Source organism: Cetorhinus maximus, chromosome 35, assembly GCF_964194155.1.
Source record: "Cetorhinus maximus chromosome 35, sCetMax3.hap1.1, whole genome shotgun sequence".
Lineage (NCBI taxonomy): Eukaryota > Metazoa > Chordata > Chondrichthyes > Lamniformes > Cetorhinidae > Cetorhinus > Cetorhinus maximus.
This window is the reverse complement of record NC_135913.1, coordinates 3,644,764-3,668,922: the sequence shown is the minus strand read 5'-3', so window position 1 is coordinate 3,668,922 and position 24,159 is coordinate 3,644,764. Positions and strand designations below refer to the sequence as shown.

Here is a 24,159-nt window from a genome sequence, read left to right as displayed (position 1 = left end):
GTCCACGTGGTCAAGATAGGCGCTGCACAAATGCAAGCCTTTCCTTTTTATCCCTAGACCCGTTGGAATTTACATGCTGTGAAATATAATTTGAAGTAAAAGAGTACACCCTCTCCCAGTTTTTTTTTTCCCGCCATCTCTTTTTTGACAAAATAAGCTGAATCTCTTTAAAATACCGGAAATGGGACGTTTCTGTAACTATTACTTCTGATGCATAATGTATTATAGATTCAACCCCAGTTATCTTTTGAACCCTTAAGTTTTATCGTATTCCTAGATAGAGATAAGTCTTTGGCAGTAAATCCTTCCACTGACGGATTTAAAAGCTGATTTTATTTGTCATAATTTTCTTTAAGCAACTTCCTTATAACCTGTGTCATTTTCTAACATCGACATCCCTAATCTAGCTTCAGCAACGTAGCAAAAAATCCAACCCGTCTAGCTTTTCATTGCATCCTAAATTAATTGCACAATTCCGAAAGGTATGTTACAGACAATATTATACATTCTGTACAAATTAATAATGTTGATATTGAACATATATTCCGTACTAATATGAATAATTAATCTTCCAATTTCAATATCATTAGAATTGCTCATAAGTCTTGATTTCTAAATAGATGCATTAGGATAGTCACGTCAACTAACAAGCAGTAGTTTTCAAAATGCTGTCCAATGTACTTTTCGGAAGGTTGCATTCTGTTTATAATTGAAGAGCGTTTAATAGGTGCATGCATTCCAAAAGCAAAGAAAACGTACTTTGCAAATAATTTGGCACATTTGGTTCAATTTTGCTCCAAATTATTTCCTTTGATAAACTGCAACCTATTGATGAATGTAAAATTCGAATTTGCCATCAATAGAGTAGCATAACTCTTATAAATAAATTTACATATTTAATTATTGAATCGCAAATTAAATGAACCAACTGAGACCTTTCGCTTGTATTTCTTTCAGAATTCCTCTTAGCTTTGGCTTTGTGCTCTGCATTCTCGCAAATATTGCCCACAATGCTCTCCCCGCTTCAGCTCCGCTTTCGATCACATTATTGAGAAGACCCTTGGAGGCATCTTTACTATCTTCATTCCCTACTCGTTGCCTGATGAGCTGGAAACACATTACAGACAATTTGTACCTACCGTCATGCACTGTGGTCTATCAATTACATCGATAACTTGTGTGGCAAAAATATACAGAAAATGATTTGAAATAAAGAAACCAAAGTCCAATCTGAAAATATTCAGATGACAAAAAATTAAGAGTTTCAAATTATGGCTGGAATATCTGCTGCAATAAAATGATAGAAAACATGAAGTATGCATATTGGGCGGGGGACTGACAAATTAACGTCAACATACGTTATTGTGATGTAGAGAATTTTGCTAAAATAATTCAGGATGCACAAATTTTCCCCGTAAAATCTTATCTGGCAGAGTCCAATGGAATAAAGGAACAAAATGAAAAATGGCTTTGGATACATTAAACTAGGGACAAATACCCATGAGGCCATCAAAGTTTTAAGAAAGCACCAAACCATAACCAGCTTTTTGAGATAGTAGACGTCAAAAGATGTTTAGCCTTCTCTAAATATAAAAATTAAGGTCAGCAACACACACTGAAACACTCACACACACACACACAGACATACAAACAGATGATATAAAAGTCATTTTTTTTTACAGCATTAACAGCCAATGAGGGAGTTATTAACTACGAAAGGCAACATTTAAACTTAAAGCAGCTAACGTGCAGCACAATTTAAAAATGCAATACTATGCAACCATATTTAGATGTGTTTATTTCTAAATTGATAGAAGATTTTGTTATAACATCTGTTTTAGAAGAGTTGTTGGAAAAATGAATAATTTATGGGAAACGGAGTTAATCTGAACACAAAGCAGTTAATATCAACTGAATGAAAATTGAACCGGTTCTATAACTGGATCAGTACCTACTCTTTCGGATTGAAAGGGATTTCGACGCCTTATAATACCTTCCTTCATATGAATCCAATCTATGTCCACAGCACATGTGTTTTAATTGGCGGAGATATTTGCTTTTAACCTGCATGGTGACAGGATGGATACTTGAAATCAGAAGGCTGGATTGCAATTTCACCATCATGGTTGATTTTAGTCATGCAGGGTATGTTGGAAGACTGGTGTGAATATATGGTTATACCTTTTAAGAAAACTTCACTTGCATCTTTCTTATGGTGTTTCTCCTCAATTATTCCAGTTCATCATGCGATAGAGAGGAAAATGTTACACCTACTACTCTCACAGAAATATTTATCTTTGTGAAAATATACGAATATTCTCAGTCCGTGGTTAATCAGACAACAATCTCGTTGCAATTTTATTTGGCGATTGGTTCGATGATTACTTTTGACTGCTTAATTTCATTGATATTATTATTTAAGGGCTGAATGGAAATCGAGCTTATAAGTGTTGAATTTTTTTAACAGCATCCATAGCATTCTATATTAAAAGAGATTGCATATTCTAGGCTTTTTTTAAGAATTATAGAAAATTGAGCCAGTAAGTTGATTGCTACTAATGGAGATAGCTTGCGCCACAACTCAAAAATATAATTACCACCCCTTCTATTCACATGCTGCATAGCCAATCTGAAGCCTGAAGTGCAATATAACTGTGTCAATTTTCGCAGAACTTCAATCGTAGGACTTAAATTCGAGGGTGAATGAATCAATAATGTTGCCAAGAGGCACATAAAAAAATATTCTGGCGAGTTAATTTAAGGGGCAAAAATAAATTGATATCTTTATGTTAAATTACATACAATTTGCACCTCAGAATAAGTCATTCGCCCCATTTGATACCGCCGTTTGTTAGTCTCCACAGCAGTTTCCTCATACCCTAAATTATGTGATGCGATCAGCATATATTTCGGATCCTTACTAATTCTTGTAACTGCCCATTAAATACAGCTGTTCTATTCGTCTCGAGAACCAATAATGTTATCCAGTTATACATTCTATTAGGTCACAAATTTAACGTCTCTTTTCGAGAGGACAGATCGTCAGCCTGCTGGGAAATTGGCAAATTGAGGACTCTGAATTAGGGGAGTAAAACTAGCTTGAGGGCAGGCAGGAAAATAGGAGTATGATAATCGTGACCAGTAATATTATCAGCATGCAATTATTTAGACAACGGCTCCAAAGATCAGGGAACGACATTATGAGGAACAGTACGATTAATGCAATTTCCCCACCTATTAAACAGGAGGAGATAGTGATGAATAGAAAATAAGTCATATAGAACAAAATAAACGTGTTACAATTCTAAGCAAACTGTGGCTATGTTCAGACTAATGCCAGGAAGCATGTTTCTCAGAAAGAGGAAGTAAATTGTCCTAATTAGAAATACATACAACGTTGAGTTGTTCAGAGGTGTCACTTGTGGGTAATTGAAACAATGGCTGCACATGGAATAATTCACTAGTAGGCACAATAAATATATGATATTGATCAATTTTGACATTCCCGTTTCATAACTAATGAAAATAGAAACGTGGCTTTAGCCTTAATCGTTCCTTCGATTGTAATTTTATGAGTAATTTTAGTAAATGCAAGTTTGCATCACTTGAGGTTGCAGAAGAATGATAACAAATTGAAATGTCTCACTTCAGCATTTCATGCATACTTACATGCCAAATAATTCTCAGGTTTTGGAAAACATTGCAGCGTTACTGGGAATTATAAATGTACTGCAATGATATATGACACAAATATTTATGTATCACTCTGACGTTACGAAATTCAGTTAGTCATGAAAGAAATTAAAGTTTGCAGCAATTCTAAACACGTCATGATGGAGAGCAGCGGCCAATATCCTTATAGAAAGAATATACATTTTCTACTGCTCAGTGATTGCATCAATTTTACTAAACTTTTTTTTTTATTGAAAAGGATGAAAAACATGGTGGTATGTTGAAAATAACCATTGATTCTAAATTTCCTGTCATGTTTCAAATTACATTTGCGAGATACTACCTGTTCTCTTTATAAAATACCTGATAATCTTTACTACTAATTAGGTTTTCATTCAGTAACGCCAACGCAACGCCTTCAACAAATGTTTCAATAGCCTCTTCCAATCTCTGTCGGTAGAAATCTGTGATTCTACGGAGGTCAATGTCTCTGAGATTTGACAGAAACTCCATAATTTGTGCCTCTTCATCTAAAATCAAGAAAGAAAAAAGAAACAGAATATATGATTAGCATATTATAACACTAATTATTTATTGAATTATTCTACCTGTGAAAAGAAAAGTAAGAGAATTTTCTTTATTTTCTGGGCCTTTCTGAACTTTCGCAATTTAAAAATTCAACCCAACTAAATTATTAAATACTGCACATTAGAGAACCTGAGAAATTTCAAGAGCAATTTTGGCAAGGCAGCACAAAATAAAATGCAGAGAAAGATGCTTTGACATTTGTATTCAATTAAGATGCACTTAGGAAGACTAATAACAGGATCTGTACATATGTTGAAGAGTAGGGAAACTAGGGAAGGGCAGCATCCAATGGAAATTATCTGCTCTGTTTCTATGTTGACGTACTTACTTATGTCAGAAGATACCATAGTTCCTGCAGAATGTTCGGTCTATTTCTTTTAAACATCTTCTTGATGAAAGGCATGCAAAATTTTGAAGTTACTTCCACCAGCGTCATGATTTAATTCCTTTGATGTAATCAACGGACCTTCACTGAATTCAGCCGTATTTCTGTTTACCAGCACTTTACAAGATCCCGAGCTATGGAACATGAGATAATTTCTCCCCCACTCCCCCCAGCATCCTAAATTTTGATGCTCATCCGTTGTGTTACCAAACGGCAAGGTTTCTGTTTCTGAAACATGTTTCTGAAACATATATTAACTTCTCATTGGAATTATTCGTTGATTTTCAAGTTTTTTTTCGGGGATGAACATATTTTATTAAAGATTTCAGGAACATTATATATCCTACCTGTGCTATTCTTAATGATCGGGCATCGGCAACTTTGACAACGTTTTTGCGCAAAATCATAAATACCAACTTTCCTTCTTGTACTAGCAGCAGGATGATGATTAAATTATACACATGTATAATTTAAACCCAAAAGAATGGACATACATTGAAGGTAACTCTACGTTCGCACAACATATTTTTGTAATGTTTTGTTGCGTTTAATCATCATCCTGCTGCTAGTACAAGAAGGAAAGTTGGCTCCGAGACGTATGAAAGTCAAAGCAATCGTGGATTTCCCCATCCCGCCAAAAAAAACGAGAAGTATTGAGATTTTTGGGTATGAGTGGGTTTAACCAGAAATTTGAGCAGAAGTTTAGCAGCGTGCTGGTTCCATTGACTGAACTAATAAAAATGAACAAGAACTTTAAATGGACACAATAGTGTCAGAAGGCACTTGACAGATTTAAAAAAAAAACTGTACTGACTCCGACACCAATTTTGGCGTTACAAAATTATGCCAAGCAACTTAAGTTGGCCATTGACACTAGTGATATTTGCATTGGTGCTTGCTACGGGGAAGAAAGTAATAAGAATTTATGGTAAGGGAGAAATTATTGAAAAGGAAGGAATTACTTAAAACCGCCAGGCAACCAGGGCTACCAAGCACATTGACAGTTAAATGTTACTAGATGAAACTTGCACAGCCTTAGGGCCTGCAAACAACAGAAAGAACTTTGGAGCCTGACTGCAGTCAGAGCATTGGCAATAACAACTAACGTTAGGTGTGCCCTTCAACAGATAGGAGAAGAACAGATAGTCCTAGATTAGGTAGGAAGGAAGGACTCTGTCTAGGTGAAAAATAGGGAAATACGATGTATGTGCAGTAAGCCTACCCGAGACCGGTCCGGTGGAGTATCAAGAGAATCGGGAGCAGGACTCAGGACAGGAGAGAGGAGGCACCAAGAGGAGGCAGAGCCACGCAGGCAAGCTGCGGTTTGAGAGAAAACTTTAGCAGAAGCCGCGCAGGCGGTAACCCAGTTGAGAGGAGGCAGAGCCGGGAAGGTAGACTACGGTTTGAGATACAACCTTCACCGAAACCGCGCAGCACAGACTTCAGTTTAACAGGAGGCAGAGCCGCGCAGGTGGACTACGGTTTGAGATACAACATTAGCCGAAACCGCGCATGGTAGACCCCAGTTGAGGGGAGGCAGAGCCGCGCATGCGCGCTACGGTTTTAGATACAACCTTAGCCGGTGCCGCGAAGGCCAGGCCCCTGAAATAAGTGAAGCCACACATACCGCAATCACATAACTTCTCAGTGCCTCGCGAACGTATCACGCAGAGCTAGACATGAATGAGAACTGAGTGTCGTCAGGGAAACAGAATAGTGCTATGGAAGTCGACTGGGAACCGTGGACTCCATTGTTAGGTTCATAGCGGAGCAACAGCCAAGATTAATCAGAAAAATGCAGAAAGGGCGGGGTGGGGTGTGTGCAATCCAAATGGAACACCCAGAGAACAAAACAGTGGTGTGTAGAACTAAAAGGACACAGAAAAGGAAGCGTAATGGTTATTATTACCTTGTATAAATTATCTAAGTTACAATAGCTGCTGCTGGTGAAGACGGAGAGAGAGAAAAGGTGGGGGGTAACCTTCGGGAGTTAAAACATTTTCGTCAGTTCGATGGTACCTATAGGTGGAACATTCAAGGTTGACTTTATTTCACCCCACTGCTATTTGAAGTTTCGTTTAAAAAATGAGATTTTTAAGTTAAGTTAAGGATACCGGAATATAAATAAACACCTCTAAGTATATGTTCTTTTGCGTGCAAGGAAGCATTCGTATGTGAGCTTTAATGTGTTTTCCTTCTAAAATAGTCATTTTTGTGTGCAGTACTTTAACGTTGAACGCCCAATCTTAGATTAAAGGAAAAGTATACTAAAACATTGCAAATTTTTGAGTATAAGGTGTGAGTTCAGATTTCTGGCAAAGAAATCGCAATTTAAAGGCATCATAAAGCTAAACAGGGTTAGATGAACCAACTTATGTACCACCCCCATACAGATTAATATCACCAGCCTGCAAGTTGATTGTATTTGTAAGTGTGTTCCCAAAACATGATGATAAGCTCAATACATTTTCAAAGTATGGCAGCAATCCAATTTTGGCAGAGTTAATGAAACTGGGATAATTCTAAAAGAAACAGATCAGACAAAATTTAGTGGGTTACTTCTGAGACCATAAAATGTTGTTTGAGAAGAAGATAAGGAAGCAAAATATGTTCATGCCTGATTTCTGCTTTTAGAACTGTGATGAGAATATTTTATTTATTTTTAAGTCTCCCCAGGTAACCTGAACAAGATAAGATGGTAGCTGTTGCATGTGTAAAAAATTATGAGGAAAATAGGAGAAAATGTTAGGGAAAGAGGTCACAATATACACACTGTTTTAAGAGAAGTGAATTTGATAATCTGGCCATCAATGGAGATATTAGAAACGCACAGCGTGAGATAAGCAAGGATCGTCGGTGACTTGGAATAGTTAATACGGCCTACAGTTTCATAAAACATTTTAAACGATCAAGACAACAGAGAAAATTAACTCAAAAGAATCTTAGAGATGATCATGGTCAGGGGAAATAAAATCTTTGAGGTAAAAATGTGTGAAATTTATAGCTCTGGATTTGAAACGTAAGGATATATAACACTTGACAACAATTTAGCACAAGGTGGATATAGATAAAGGGAAAGCTGGAAAAAGGCTCGTTGGATGTATTACTGATTGTATTAATGTGCTTGTGAGCTACAAAAAGTAGGACCACAGGATTAACACTATGAAGACCGACAGAGTTAAGCAGCTCCCAGAGAGAACCGTGACTGGAACTGAAGATGCTGAGCCATTGAAAGATAGGATAAGAAGATGCACTGTAGAATTATGTCTGCAGTTTAAGGAATTGACGTCAGACGCAGGACAGCAGCAGGAGACAGTAGATTTGAAGATGCACAGGGTGCCTATCCAAATGGATTCAGATCAGGGTACTCATTTCACAGGAAGTGTCATTAAAGCATTGAAGAAATGTATAAATTTAAATTTAAACAGAAATTCCACATTCCCTACCAGCCAGAGCTCGGGAATGGTGGAAAGGATGAACTGAACTTTTTTTTTAAAATCATCTATGACAAAAGCAAGTCAAGAGACAGAGAACAGCCCAATATTGCAATGTGCCTTAGGACTACCCAAGCAGGACCGCCGTGTTCGCCCCATTTGAAAAAATTACAAGGAGTACAATGCAGTTACCCAAGGGAATCATAGTAGGAGTGGGAGATGCAGGAGCACTAAAAGGGAGGATGCGAGTTTATGAGAGGGAAATAAGTATGCAATTGCATGAGTTAAGGAAGGAAGTCAGACACTGACAGGTCATTAACTATATGGAAACAGGCAAATCCAAAGAGCAACAATGGACCAAATCTGGAATAAGGTGATGGTCAAGGTGAGCCCGGAGCGAACAGGCATGGACCATACGAGGTAATTATGGCAGGTGATATATGTTCACTTGTAGACATGAAAATAGGAAGTAAATGGAGGCATTGCACACAGTTAAATATACATGACAATTGACCAAGCGGTGACCTGGAGAACGGGAGCCGATGTTAATATCTCCACTGATGCACGATCCTGGTCGTTGGCGTATCAGTACAGGCAACAAATTCGGGGATCATCACTACTCATTCCGCAGGAGGAAATATGGTACACCACGGACAGTGCCGAATGCCAAACAGAACGGGGAATGATACATGTAACAAAGGGAGAACAAGTGCTTTCGATGTGGAGTTATGGTTTGCTTCACATCGGGCAGGATTTGGTGAGAGGTTGGTGGGACCTGCATGCGAAAGTTGGCACTTATGTTAAATTCCCAAATCGAACTACTCTGGGTTTTAAGCATAAGGAATGGCTAGGGCAGTTCACCTTTGACTGTCAGCTAGAGAGCCATGTTTATGTAACATGCTTAACAATGTACAAGACCGTTAGTCATTCTCATGTTAGGGATTCTAATTGGAACATTTTTAGGCCAAATGATAACGTTATACTGACTTGGGGAAACAGTGACAAAAGATGGACGTGGGAGATCCACCGAAAAGAGAGTACCACTACCTAGCCACCTCCCAAGACTACCCCCACTCCAACCAACCCACCTTGTCCCGCAATGCATTCAGGGCCGACAAATGGTCTTTTGTATGATAATGTACACCATGAGCTGGCAATCGTTGTCTTGAACATATCCGGTGTGGCCCTGCCCCAGTGGTGCTCAACACACACCCAAACACTCTATAAGGCTCTGAAGCGCCAATTGATGACTGAAGCAGTGCAGTTTAATGGCGGGATGCGATAAGGTCTAGAAGGAAATCGAGATATGCGCAACCTGATGTATGACATTGCCAGGATATTCAATACAGGGACATCAATAGTTAATACCATCGACCTAGCAACTGTTGACCGGAGGTCCGTCCCCTGAGCTTTCATTTTAAGGAAGTTTTACACCAGGGACAGGGAATTCATGACACTCAGTTAAATACAGACCAAGACATGACACAGTTAATCCAAAGCCTGGATACCCTGCTCGGAAGTCATGCGGGTACTAGCATCAAACTGATTGAAATAGGGAAAAATATTTTGGACGAAGCGAGCAGAAAGGATGTTTCCAGTACTTATGGAATTTGGGCAATGGAACAAGCCCGAGAGAATTTAACACAGATTAATGAAGGGGTAGTTCATTTTTGGGTAACTAATGAACATTTATGTAATATTTTACGACACAAGGATTATGACTTGACCGGGTGCCAGATCAGAGGTTTAAGAGTTGGATATAGAATAAATGTTGAATGCATAGTGAATAATAATATGCTAAATGTCTTAGTGATAACTGTTATAACAATGTCAACACCTGGCCGAACATTGCATGGATTTGGAAATAATGATGTGATAAGAGGGCATTATTATATTAGGTATCATGGCCTTCCAACATATGCAGTAGACAGAGAAGGGAATATACTTAACATAACATTGGAAGAGTGTGGGATAGAGGCCACCGCAGTAGTATGCACAGCCATTATATGAGACAGAACAAGCTAAGTGCCGATTTAAAGGAGCAACAAATCATACAATGGACACTATATGGGCTGCAAAAGAACCAACCCACGTTGCATACACGGGGAATGGGAGATAATGTAGTGCCACGTGGCAGAAAAAGATCCAATACGGGAAGAGTGTGATATGCCCAATCCATAATCATTCAGTGTGCCTGCACCCACAGGCGCCAGCAATTGTAAGGAAAGAGGAACTGGTCGAAATATACAAGAGAGGAACGACGAATATTTAGGTCAAGGAACGACTTACGAATATCCTATCACAGTATTTGAACCAGTTGCTCTATGAAATTTCCATATTACCCGACCACCTAACCATGATTCGGAGATAGGCTCCGCAGATGTAGAGAACTTACTATACGTTGCAGCAACAGGTTAGAGCATTAAAATAGGATATCGAGCAAATAGGTTCCTCCACATGGTGGTGGCCTAATTGGGGGTCAAATGTACAAATAGACCCGTGGAATCGAATTATCTCCCATGCCCTGGTTATGATTCAGCTGACACTTGTGATATATTTAAAATACATGATTCATCGTAACTGATGGGATTTTTAGCTGGTGGAGAAGAAATTTAGCAAGCCAGAGGCCAGGGTTGAGGGGCCAGATGGTACAGATGATCTTATGGTACTTTTGCAACCCAAAGCTGGATGACTGGCCAGCATCACTGTGCGGTGGTGCGTAAAGTGATGGAAAGTAGCACTATAGCTGGCTACCTTAGGCTAGCCCAAGGGCCAAAAGTGGGCACTGTTAAGGGGAAGAACGTGATTAATACTTTATGGTAAGTGATAACTTATTTAAAAGGAATGAATTACTTAAAATCTCCAGGTAAACAGTCCGACCAAGCACATTAACAGTTAAAGTTTACCAGGTGAACCTGGCGCAGCCTTAGGGCCTGCAAACAGCAGATAGGCCTTGCAGCCAGACCGTCGTCAGAGCATTGGCAATAACAACGAAGATTAAGTGTGCTCTTCAACAGACAGGGGAAAAACAGACAGTCCTAGTTTAGGTAGGGGGGATGGTTTCTACCTCGGTGAAAAATAGGGACATATGAAGCATTTACCGGTTACTAGAGATGTCTATTTAATATAAACTTAAATGTTGACCAGATTGCAATCTGGAAACTGTTCTTGTACTTGAACAATATTTTATAAATATGATGAAAATTTGTAATTTAGCAGAGTGCTATCTCAGGCTGCATTGACATCGTTCTCCCCTTGCAATTGCTCGAATAAACGATCGTGACCTGTATGTATGACTCCTGTGGTCCGTTTGTCAAAGTGACCACAACGCGCTATACTGTTGCTAGGAGATGAAAATGGAATTGAAAAGCCGAATGGTTATTTTTCACAAAAGCTGAATTTACAACAACGAATACATTCAATGATCGAAAAGGGGGCCCTGTGTCTGGTGTTGGTGTTGCAGCATTTCGAGGTTTATGTTGCATGCAATTCGTCAAAAGCAATTGTTTATACAGACCACAATCCTGTTTAAAAATCAGGGCACATTGTGAGGCCGATGTGCAGGACTGTTCAGATGGAGTTTATTACTCTAACCAATTCATTTAAAAGTTATATATGCGGCTGGAGGAGAAAATATAGCTACAGAGACATTGTCAAGAGTTTCAAGCTGAAAGGAAATTGCACATTTACAAGCTGCACACTAGGACTGAAATGGTCCCTGCTAATACTAAGGATTTATATGTCTATTGTTATGTTAATGCATGTGCCTGGTAATGTAATTGTTTGTATACATACATAAGAATGCGAAATGTTGTAAGGTGGGATGAGAAAACGATGCCATGGTTTTAAATAATGATGGTCCATTTTTTTTCATAACGTTGGAGGTGTTACGAAAATATAATAACTTTCAAAAATTGTTTTCAAGTTTATTGTAAAGTTCCATTAGTTGTGCGAGTATGTGGTCCTGTCTGCATGATTTAATTATATTTGGAGGCTTGGAATTATCAAATAGAAGCCAGATGTGGAAATGTGTTTGAAATCTGATGAATAAACGTTTGTACTAGCTCAGCAAGTAAGATGTGAAGGGAATTTACACTTGTGAACAGATATGTGAATGAATTGTTTAGGTTTCAAAGGGCTGTTGTTCTGTTTATAACTTGCCAGATAAGCAAGGATAAGGAGTGTGTATATTTTTTTCCCAAACGCCACTGACAATATTTGCACCATGCAAGTTATTTCCTTATGAGAAAAATACAGTTGAAAAGAAATATCTGGAAATAGGACTTACATATTAAGGAGAGAGAAAAAAATATATATTAAAGAGAATTAAAGGCACTATTCGAGAAGAAGGCCACTTGAGCTCTAACAGAGTGTATGAAATAGACTTTAAGAAGCCCCCAGCATTTATGCATAAGCGGGCTGTGCCCATTTACTGAAATCGTTCATGTACTCACAATTGCTAGGGTGCCGAATTTTATCCTGGAACTTATCATTTGATTTTTCAGCCATGCTGTGTCCACACGGAGAAACTTCTATTTTTATCTGCAATATTAATGTAGACACTCAGAACAAGTTTTAAAAACCTGAATGCAATGAATGCTCCCATGCCAATAATTAAACAACGTTCTATATTTTGCAATCGTCGCATTTTCTTAATATTTACTATGATACACCATGCTAAATTTCGGCTAAGGGATTGAAATTGAGCCTTGAATAACACTTGGCAGGTTTAAGTGAAGGTAGGGCGATTTAGTTAGGAAGGCAAAAATTTAGTTGGTTACAGATTCGTTGTATGTTTTCTGTTCTTCAAGCACTGGAGCATAGTCCATATGGAAATGTTAGCATGGGCCAGCGCGGATGATCAGGGATCATATAATTATATAACGATTACAGCAAAGAAGGATGCCCTTCGTGTCTGTGAAAGGCCTCTTCCAGTACTAGCCACGCACCCACATCAACATGCATCCCTACCCCCTCCCCAATTGCCAGCACTTTCGCCATAGTGCGTAAAACTTTCCTCTTCAGCTGTTTCTCTAATCCCATTTGGAATGCTAAGATTAAGCCTACCTCCATCACATTCTCCAGGAGTGATTTCAATATACTATCCAGTCGATGTGTATATAAGTTAGTCTTTATTTCGCTAGTACGTTTTTGTAAAATCTTTAATTGGTGTCCTAACTCTTTAATCGACTCGAAAAGTGTTCCCCTCCCTGCTCTATGAAGAGCTCTCATTAATTTTAAGACAATATTTTCATCCCCTCTCAATCTATTCATTTCGAATGACAACACTCAGCATCTTAGAAAGATAAGAACAATACTTCTCCAATCGATCCACGTGACTGAAATTTTACATCCCTGGTACGGTTCTGCTAAATTTTTTCTGCATTCCCCTTAAAGCCTTCACATCTTTGCCATATTTCGATGCCAATAATTCGGCACAATGTACACACTTGAGGCTGATCAAATGTTTAACAAGTTGTCATGATGATTTGTTTCATTTTTCAGTTTAAGCTTTGATTTATACAGGACAAGTGCCCATAGTTTTCGCTTGTCCCATTTATATTGAAACTTCTTATCACTTTATTCATGAACCTGCTGTACACACCTCTTCTTTGGCTTCACCTTACTATCTATTTATTTCATCACCAGGGAGCAATTGTTTATGTTGTCCCAACTTATTTTTGGAGAATAACCTCGTCTCTACTTAAATGGACCCTATTTAATGGCAGCACATTGACCTTTTACAGTTTTGAAGTAAATTCTTGATTCCAAGTTAAATGGGAGAGCTTCGTTCTCAGGCGACTTAAATTGGTTATCCTCCCTTTCAGTTTATTTTTATGATCCACCTTTGCTCAATAATTTATTTCTGGGAATGCATTACCCTGCTCATGCCCCTAAACATGATCAAGTACCCTTCCATGTTGGGCAATAAAATTATAAAAAAGTGTCATCTAAATTGCCTGCCAATCATTTCATAAACATTTTATTTTCCCAGTCGGTTCTATCCACTTACAGCAAACCAGCGTAATTAAACTCCCTATAATAATTTATCTGTACCTACTGCAAGACGCTTATTCATTGTCAAGCTTTTTTTTTACCGCTTGATATGTTGTTAACACTACTTAGTACAATATAGAATAAACCTAGTATTGGTTGGGCGAAAAGTAGTTTGGAATGCAGTTAATACATGGATGTGTAATTGACAGTGCTAGAATAATGGAAGAGCATATGTAGAATTTATTTAGCTAGAGTTATTATATAGTTACAGAGGCAGATATTAATGATCTTACAGTTTGGATGCTTAGGACATTCAAAATTTTAAAAGCCGGAATAGGCAATTAATAAGCATGATGACTAGAAAAAAAACTCCTGTTAATCTAGCATATGATGAAAAGTATCCATTGGGACACTAGTGCCACAGTTTTCGCAGGTTATGAGAGAATGGGGGATTGGCAGGAGTTTGCACGATCAGCTTGAATTAGGATCAAAGTTTGTATTGATAATAAGGAACTAATCTTGGTTTCACTGCAATAACTTCGTGATCTTTCTCAACATGGGTGGCGCACATTTGCTTGCTGTTTTCAACAAAATGGAGGCAAAGTTGCTTTATGTGCATGTCATCAGAACATTATAGGATGAAGCAACGAAAGGAATGGGTACAACAATCAACGAAATACATTAAAGAAAATCAAGTTGCATTTCCCGGAACTGAAAGCACTTTATTTCAATTTCTGCAGGTTGACAACATTTGGGTGAGCGGGGTGGAATTTTCATCGCTACTCGGTGGTCCGAGCCCCATCCTAATCCTAAAAGCTTCATTAAAACTCTTATCAAACTACAGCAAGCGCCACCAAAATGGGATGAAGAGGCCATTATATGCCTCCTTAATGTGGCACAACTTTATCAATGCCTATTTAATGATAGACTCTTACATTCCAGTGAAGTTTTTACTTCTAAATTCAGTATGACAGGTAATAAATGATATTCGATATGGAACAGAATCAACAGGAATTCGTCCACCAAGTTGAATTAATTTCTGCCGTGCACTATGAAAAGAGGTGTCTCAGTAAGGCTCATATTTGCAAGCAACAATTTTGTAATGACTAAAGGTCAGAACCGTTCCTGGTTAAGTTGTGAAATGACGCCCCGAATGTCACGATGAAATGCTGTCACAAATATAAACACACCTACAGTCAGCACATGGATGCACATAAGCACACGCAATCGCATTGTACACACACACCACAAGGCACACATCATATGCAACACAAAGACAAGCGCAAAGGTATACACGTCACATTCAAAACAGACGTCCGTTTACGCATACACAACATATATATCCACAGGCAATACATACTGATGCAGAGATAACAACACAATGTCCACATAGAATAAACACACAACACCTATACGCATAATGTATGCATATAACACAAGCGACACACACAAAGCACATTAACAACCTGACACACGAAGCACATTGAACATACATATCCATATGAAGAGGAGACACTTAGAAACATACAGACAGAACAAGCAAGTGAGAGGAAATGTGCAGGCGCACACACAAACACATAGGGCTCCACAATTCTTTTTCGAATTTACTTTTCACCGTTTCTCCATTATACACGTTAATGTCCGCATTTGTTATAGAAAGTGCTCTCACCTAAAGATGGAAAGGACTATTGTATTCACTGTTTCACACAGAGAACGAAAATAGATTTTATCATTGGTTTTCTGATGCGCTATTTCAACCACTAAGACTCACGAATCAGCTGCTCGCCTTCGTGTGTTTATCCTGCTGTTCCTTGATTAAATCACAGGCCTTTATACGTCCTACAGTAAATTTCATATTCGCTTGACAGCCGTGCATTTTATTTAGCAAAAGTTCCTTACACATGGCATGGAAGGAATTTAGATATAACTAAATACAAATTGGAAAACAGAAACAGGACATTAGGTTCAAACAGTGCGTTTTGTGTTTTTTAATTGTCCACCAAGAGTGGCAGTCCTAATGAAGTTAGTGTGCGCGAGCCCCAGTGTATTTTATTCCTTCAGAAATATGTGTAACATAATATTGAACCTTGACGTGCTCACTCCTTCAAACGCTAATATAAATATGCATCCCAGTCTCAAATCACTTTGTATAAATTAAATTCTAATTGCTACGCTAAATTTCAATCATTCAATATTATCTCGCCACCGCCTTTCCCTGAAATTATTTTTCGAGTCAGCGAGAGAGTGGTGCCATCCATTCTGCCTGCCTTCACCAAACCTTAAGCAGACGCTTTCACTCTATGCAGCGGCTACGCGAGTAGCATGTTCAACTAATATGAAGCCGCCATCAGTCCAAAAAGACCATTTCCCCACCGGACAATTGATCTAAGCCATGTGCATTTTGTTTGTGACTTCGTGATATCAGCTCTATAACCCATCAGTCCCAATGACTTGCTTGAATCAAATATCCTACGCCTTCGATTATTCATAATCGGTAGAGTGCAGATCTTACTCAACTAGCCCGTGCTTTCAGGGCCCGAAGAAAAACGTGATTCGTAATTGGGCAGCACTTGTTAAACAATCCTGAGTATGCTAATAGCTACAGTATCAGTCAATCTGAGTTAATTTGCCAGGTTCCTAAAATGCCGTAATTATACGTTCTAGAATTGACATGCAGTCAGGCCTAACCAGGGATCCATTATCTGCAAACAAAAAGTATATGTACAAGCCTTGTGCCTTTCCTGATTAACCATGGAGCCTGTGGAGCCTAAAGATCCCAGTTTCGGTCTCCATAGCAGCGCCTAGGCCAGGATCCACTTGCTGACCAAGCAACAACATATAGACCTTTAATGGACTGAAATTTGGCAGCATTCCGTTTGTCCTGATGAGTCCAAGATGAAGAGCGCCGGAAGCAGTGGCCTCTTTTCAGAATCGGAAAGGTTATTTTAATTAGAACCAAATCCTCTTCACTTAACATACGAAGAACGTTTGTAAGTTGCTGGCTTAATGAATATTGTAGATAAGAATTTCGGAACACAGAGTGATATATGTCGATGCGGGGCACCCGTCTTCGGGCAGTGGAGGCAACACACACGGATTATCTGATCGTCCCAATATCTACTGGTTTCAAGGGCAGAGATCCGCAGTAAGGTGGCATTCCTCCGTTGAATCGTTCGCTGCTCAAACGATTCTGCCTGCCAGTTAGGTCTTAAAGGTAAGGCCTCCAACATACATTTTTATTCGTTCATTGGGTTTGGGCATCACTGGCTAGGGCAGCATTTATTGCCCATGTCTAACTGCCCTCGTTCGGAGGGCATTTAAGAGTCAACCACATTGACTTGGATGACATGTCGGCCAGGCCAAACAAGGTACGGACAACAGATTTTTTTCCTAAACGGACATTAGTGAACCAGATGGGTTTTTAAAACAACCGGAAATGGTCATGATGATGAATTTGAATTCATTCATATTCCAACATCTGCCGTGGTGGGCTTCGAACCTCGGGCTCCAAAACATTCCTCGAATTCTAAACAAGTCGTAACACCACCATTCCGCCACCTCCCTGTTAGCTCCTCAGTAGCTATATCGCATTGGTTGTCAAGTTTTAGTGAGTTCCCTGTTCTTTACTCCAATTTCTCATTCCCTAGTGACAGGTAACAGTTAGTTTATAAGCCATATTACAGTCCCCCAAACTGAAATGTGACGAAGGCGATCTAAATGATTTTTTGATGATTATTGTTTATGGGTGTAGGATAGAAATTTCAGGAGATCTCCCTGATTTTGCTGTAATTAGTACCATGTGATGCCAGTGTCCCCATGAAAAGTCAATGTGTCATCTGGACAAAAAAAAAAATAGATAGCAGCTAATAATGTAACTGATGAGGAAATCCAATGTTACAATAAGCTCATACTGCTATATATTTCCCAGCTTAAAAACCATATCTTTCTCAGGCCAGTTTATCAGCTACAGTTGATGATCGATTACATGGCGGTCACTTTTTTCTATAAACTATTTCTCTCCTTTGAAAAGTGAGCGAAATAAAATGGCATTGTTCGTGGAATCGTAGAATGATACTGCGCAGAATGGGCCATGTGGTTCCCCCTGCTTTGCCAGCTCATTGTACAGATGTCCAACTGTTCCACTGCCATGCTATTTCCTAATAGCATTGTGCTACTTTCCAATCAAGTATCTACTTTGTCCAGTACTCTTTGGTGACGTGTCATTGACTTCCAAAAGTTTTCAGTCAGTGCAGCCCAAACCACATCAAGTGTGTTTCCAATATCCCTTGCGGTCTTTTGTGTCGATCACGTTAAATCAGTATCATTTCATCGTTGTGCCACTGGAGCCAGATTCTTGTCATTTCCTCGATCAAACTCGTTTGTTATTTTGCACGACTCTGTAAACACTCCGCTAACCTTTTGTTTCCTCTGTTGAACAACCCGTAGCTTCCCCACTTATTTTTTAACATAACAGAAGTTCTTCACCCTCGCACCAGCCGAGTAAATATTTTTTCGGTGTCAATATAAAGACATTTATACGCTATTTAAATTGTGGTGCTAGAACTAAACACAGGAACGGCTGGGCAGTGCAATATAAAAGTTTGGACTAAATTATTTGTGGCTGTACACTACAGGTAGCAGCACCATTACATCAATAGTAAGTGCAATACTTCCATCTCTACAAGCGTAGCGCAAGCACCTCTCATATAATATCAGAATACCGCTATCTCAGGAATAGAATTCTCATCGCAGTGTAAGAGCAGGATAGCATTATCAGAGGAGTGCTCTCAAATCTACCGTAAGTCCAGGTTATATTATTGGTGGATGAGCAGTATTACCTCGAGCAAAACAGCATCGTTGGCAGGGAGGTAGCATAACCACTTTGGCAATGTATGCCGCTCCCTTAGTAGCATGGAAGCACGGTAAGCATTAAGTTTATGTCTGAAGTAAAACGACTGCCAGAAAGGGGCTATCGTCTCTGCAATAATATGAAGCAAAACTGCGGCACAGGCAGAATTCATTCGGCCCATCAAGTCTGGTTCGTAATTCAGTGCAATAATACCAGCACTACGATTAAAAGAGATCAGGGTCACCACTGCTGTAAATGTAAGACTACCACAGGAACCGGCGAACTACAATCAACGTAGCAAATGTGCGGGAGCCACGAGCGCCAGGAAAGCACAAGTAATTTTATGAATCATTGGGATACCAGAGGGGCACAGACATGTTTGTTTCAAATGCAGTGAACCCACTAATATAAGTGAAGGGTACAAATGAAATATCATCCGAAACTGGTCACAATTCTACTTTGACAATTGCCTTTTATTTCAATATCTCTGCTTCATCAATTTTTAATCATGTTCTATATTCATGCTACCACCTCATTTAATGTTGCACGGGCACCATCTCCCTCTCCAGGGAAGACAGGATTAAAATATTTTGAGTGTCCCAATTATGTCCTCCGTCTTTAGAAAAAAAAGAACACTTCCTGGCTTTAAACCTTCCATGTCTTCAGGCTATATTTTTCTCCAGTTAGTAGAAAAATGGCTTGCTTGTCGTTTTTTTCTAATACTCTTTCTCCTTCTCTCTCTCTATCTCTCTTCCTATCTATCTCCATCTCTCTCGCTCTGTCTCTCTCTCTCTCTCTGCCCTATCTTTCACCCCTCTCTCTTTTTCTCTCTCGCTGTTTCCTTCTCTGCCTATCTCTTTCTCTCTCTCTCTCTCTCTCTCTCTCCCTTGCCCCCCTCCCCGTAACCTCCCACAACCCCCACCACGTTCAGCATGTGTGTCACTCACTTTTACCATGGTTCTCCACTCAGCTTTCCATATTCCGTTTGGGTTTCTATTGTATCGTCGACTTTGCACAGTTGTTATGCCCTCCTTTTTCTCTCTCATTTAAATGTATAAATCCTTTGGCAAACTTACAAAGCTGCAGCTTTGGAATTCCTTCCTTAGTCCCGTATATGAATACGTCAGCCTACCCGAACCAACTATGCATTGCTCAGTTATTGATTCCCTGCCAAAGTTTGATTTATATTAACATGAGGAAGATCCCTTTGGAACTTTAGAAGATGGCCTGGCGTTAGTTGCCTAACCTCCGGTTTAATTGACCCTTATTATTATTATTATTATTATTATTATTAACCTCATATTTAATCTACCAACGCCCCTTTGGAACGTTAAACTTGCTTCTGTACAATTTGCAATCTCTATAATGTTTGATAGAATAGGATCCTATGAGCCTGTTGTTAAATATTCCATCATCTAACACATTGATACATACTGGGAATAGCTGAGACGCAAATATAGATGCATTTGGGCGCCACTAATCAAAACCATCCTAATAGAATGCTTTCCTCCTCCCTGCCCACTACCACTCATCCAATCTCCTCGTGAAATAAAAATTTTGCTTTCCCTTCCACGAGATTCAGAATATGCTAGAATCCGTCTATGAGGGACTTTAGCAATATATTTTGGAAGCCCACATTAAAGAAAAATCCATAAACATTTCCTGTGCGTTATTTTGGTCATCACTTCAAAAAAATTCAACGAAAATGTTAGGCATGGCCAACTTTTTCAAACCTCTGAGCAATTTAAGTTCATGACGCTGTTCAGTAACCCTATCCTCAATTATATTTTCCAGCAACCGTGCCAAAGCACATGCCATGCTAACAGACACTTCCTCTTGTCCCTCTGTCTTCTTCCTTAATCAGCAAAATGGCATGTACAATTTTCCAATCCAAAGGAATTTTTCCACAAAAGAAAAACATGGGAAGAATAGGACACCTGTAATCATCCTATCTACTTCCTTTTAAATGGTTGGAAATTGAAAGATCATGTCGCTGGAATCCGTCACTACTTACTGCCACCATATTATATTCCCATTTGCTTATGCTAATTCTGTTCAATTCCTGTTTTTGATTAAATAATAATTTGCTTAGTCTGACGTTCATGATGACACCTTTTCCTACTCTAAATACTGATGTAAAGTAATTATTTAACTTGTCCGCCATGTTTCCATGTTTTCATTACAATATCACCACTGACTCTTCTCAAATTACTAAACATTGACACTGCTTATTCTTTGTTAAATCTAATACAATGGTAAAAATGCCGCTGTTTTTCATATCTAGAGCATATTTTATTTTATATTTCTATCCTTAAAGCCATGTTATAAGCGTTGTCATTCTACCCAGGTTAGTGCCCAATACCGCAGAAATCTGAGATTCTCCCACCTGCACTACTTCTACAAGCAAACACTGCACTGTTACACAGAAATATCATTGCACCAACTGGAAAATGACACTTGGACCAATCTACAGATTATTACATTTAATGTGCTTGATTTTCTGCAATTACCATGGAATTCCTGCAAATATGACTGCAGGATCTCAGCACATTTATTTTTTTGCTCCCACTGAGTTTGTTTCTCACCTATCCTACGATTTCCATGTGCTCGATTGGTCCCCTCAAAATATTCTGCAACTTTTCATAAAGGCAACCAAACAGCAACCCATCATGTCGGACTTTGATTCGTGGTTACGGAAATGCGTGTTCACATACATGGCTATCAGTGCCATTATGGCAATTGCCAGAATTCCACATTTTGCTGTATCTCCTGTAAACAAATTTGCCCAATAGTGCCCTCCATTTGCTGTAGGCAGCACGTTGTCAAGCCGGTTTCATATTTGACGCTACACACTATTTAAAACCAGTTTTATACCGCTAAACACCCGGAGGATAGCTGCAGTGTCTGGCTCTTCTGGCACTGCCAAATGAACATGCAGTGAACAATTCTCCGAACATTGTATAATTGATGGATGACCACCTGCACGAATGTGCGCTTCAGTGTATATTCAACCTTCCGTACATACTGCCGTGAGTCCAGCCACTATTCAAACCACTCTCCCAGCAAGGAAATGCATGCCATGCATACTTGGTTAATCAGGGCACAAGAAGCGTCCTGGATGTCCCACTTGGGACATGAGTTGTAGGCAACGTGTCTAAGTTGTTTTATAATGTCACTTAAAAATCTACCTAATAATGTGTACATGCGCTGCGATTTAGTAACCATTTACACTTACCCACTATTTTCTTATGTATTTTCACTGGAATTTTCTATAATGAATTCGGATCTCTATACCTTTGGCAATATTTTCCTAGGCCATGCTATCTTTTGCTCAATCATACCTAATTATATTTCTGAATTACAGATATGTACTTAATTCCTGCTGTCTCATGGTTTACAGAACTTACCGTGTCTTTCCTCCAGCACCAAACTGCCTCTCTCGCGAAATTCCAAGTCACTTTGGTTAGCAGATTGATCCAGCATTATTGGCACAGCTACTAATACCAGCAGAGTATGATCACCTCGATTAACGCAGGAGGTCCGGCTGGGAAGTTATTTTGTATTGTGAAAACGTTTCAATTGTATCTGCTTATTCATAAGCTTGTCATAAAGTAGAAATGCAGTTAATTAATATTTAACCCATGGAATTGTGAAATTGCATTGATACCTGTTATGCTATTGAAAACCGTCGTGGTAAGTTCGAATTCCTAAGAGGTGGGGGGCGGGAACAACTATCTCATCGGTGCCATCATTGACATATTTGCTTTTCAATAACAATGATACCTGAATAAAATATGTTGATAAGTGAGCTTTGCTATACTGAAATAATATAAATGTGTTCTTTAATTTCTATGGACTTACCTTGCCCTATGTTTCCTGATACTGGTTTCTGTATAAGCTATCTTAATGTCCCTGCAGGTTGTTAAACACACCCTGGGAAAGGATCTGTTGCACATGACAGTCGTAAACAAGACCTTTAGCCTGAACAATAAAACCGCTCCCCGCCCTAATATTTAACCCAGATCACCCGCTGAATTTTATACAACCACATTCAATTTGAACACTTATTATGTAATTGATTGAGTAGCCAAAACCTCTTCCATTAATAGTATGGTTACAATCACTAAATTTCCCTAATTCTGCCATGTACGTTTCAAAAAAGTCACAGAAAGAGTGGACTTCACAATTGGAGCCTCTCCCATGCCAACATTTCGATTTTATTGCTCTTAGTAAAACATATTGTGAACAGGCAGAGGACAAAGTTTTTGTTTATTTAAGTCCACTGCCAGAATTTAGCTCACAGTACATCCTGCGTTCAACACTTTTTAAAATCAATATCCTTTCAACCATTAGCTAATTTTCCTCAGGGTCATAATTCTGCCCAGCAAACAATATTTCTGATACTGGATCCATTGTTCTGAGTAACAACTTTTGAACCCTGGGCTGGATGGGCATGGAGTTCTATAATCCCGGTGACATGACTAGTTACACGCAATTTCAATACATGATCCTTTCCAGAAAACAAAACAATGTTTAGAAAATCCAAAATATTGTCTCCATTTAATAAGTACGATATTGGTCTTGATCATGTTGTCCCACTCTTGAGCATCAGGATATATGTGTCACTTGGGTGAATTTTTTAAATAGTTCATGGTGTGTGGGCGTCGCTGGCGAAGAAGCCTTAATGAATTGCTGCAATGCATCTTGCACACATTACTGCAAATTGTGTCAGTGGTGGAGGAAGTGAATATTTAAGGTGGCAAAAGACGTACAACGCAAGGATGCTGCTTTGCCTTGGGTGCTGTCAAGCTTCTTGATGATTGTTGGAGCTGTAATTACCCAGGCTAGTAGTGCCTATTCCGTCACACTCCTGAATTGAGCCTTCTAGAGGATGGATAGATTTTGGGGGTCGCCAGGTGACATAACCGCCACAGAATACTCAGCCTCAGTCTTGCCCTTCTAGGCATAGTATTTATATTCTGCTCCAGCTGTTTATGATGTTGTTTAGGGTGTTGATGGTGGCGGCCACAGTTATCAATGGTTAGATGGTTAAGATTCTCTCTTGTTGAAGATAGTCGCAGCCTGGTACTTCATTGGCACAAATATTACTTTCCACTTTTCAGCCCAAGTCTAGATATTGTACAGGTTTGCTGAGTACGGACGCAGACTACATCAGTTTCTGAAGAATCGCGAAAGTTGCTGTAAACTATTCAATCATCTGCGATCACCCCCAC

The 24,159-nt window shown here is 39.1% G+C and overlaps 1 protein-coding gene across 1 annotated transcript in view; it reads right to left on the bottom strand.

Moving 5' to 3' along the window:
• Positions 1–22,408, bottom strand: part of LOC144672040 (NACHT, LRR and PYD domains-containing protein 3-like) — a 31,597-nt gene extending 9,189 nt beyond the window's left edge. The window contains exons 1-3 of the mRNA XM_078533983.1: positions 22,333–22,408; positions 4,036–4,202; positions 930–1,107 (exon numbers count right to left, since the gene is read on the bottom strand). Coding sequence (XP_078390109.1) covers positions 930–1,107; positions 4,036–4,202; positions 22,333–22,408 — 421 coding nt within the window. The remainder of the gene's footprint in view (positions 1–929; positions 1,108–4,035; positions 4,203–22,332) is intronic.
• Between the last annotated feature and the right edge of the window lie 1,751 nt (positions 22,409–24,159).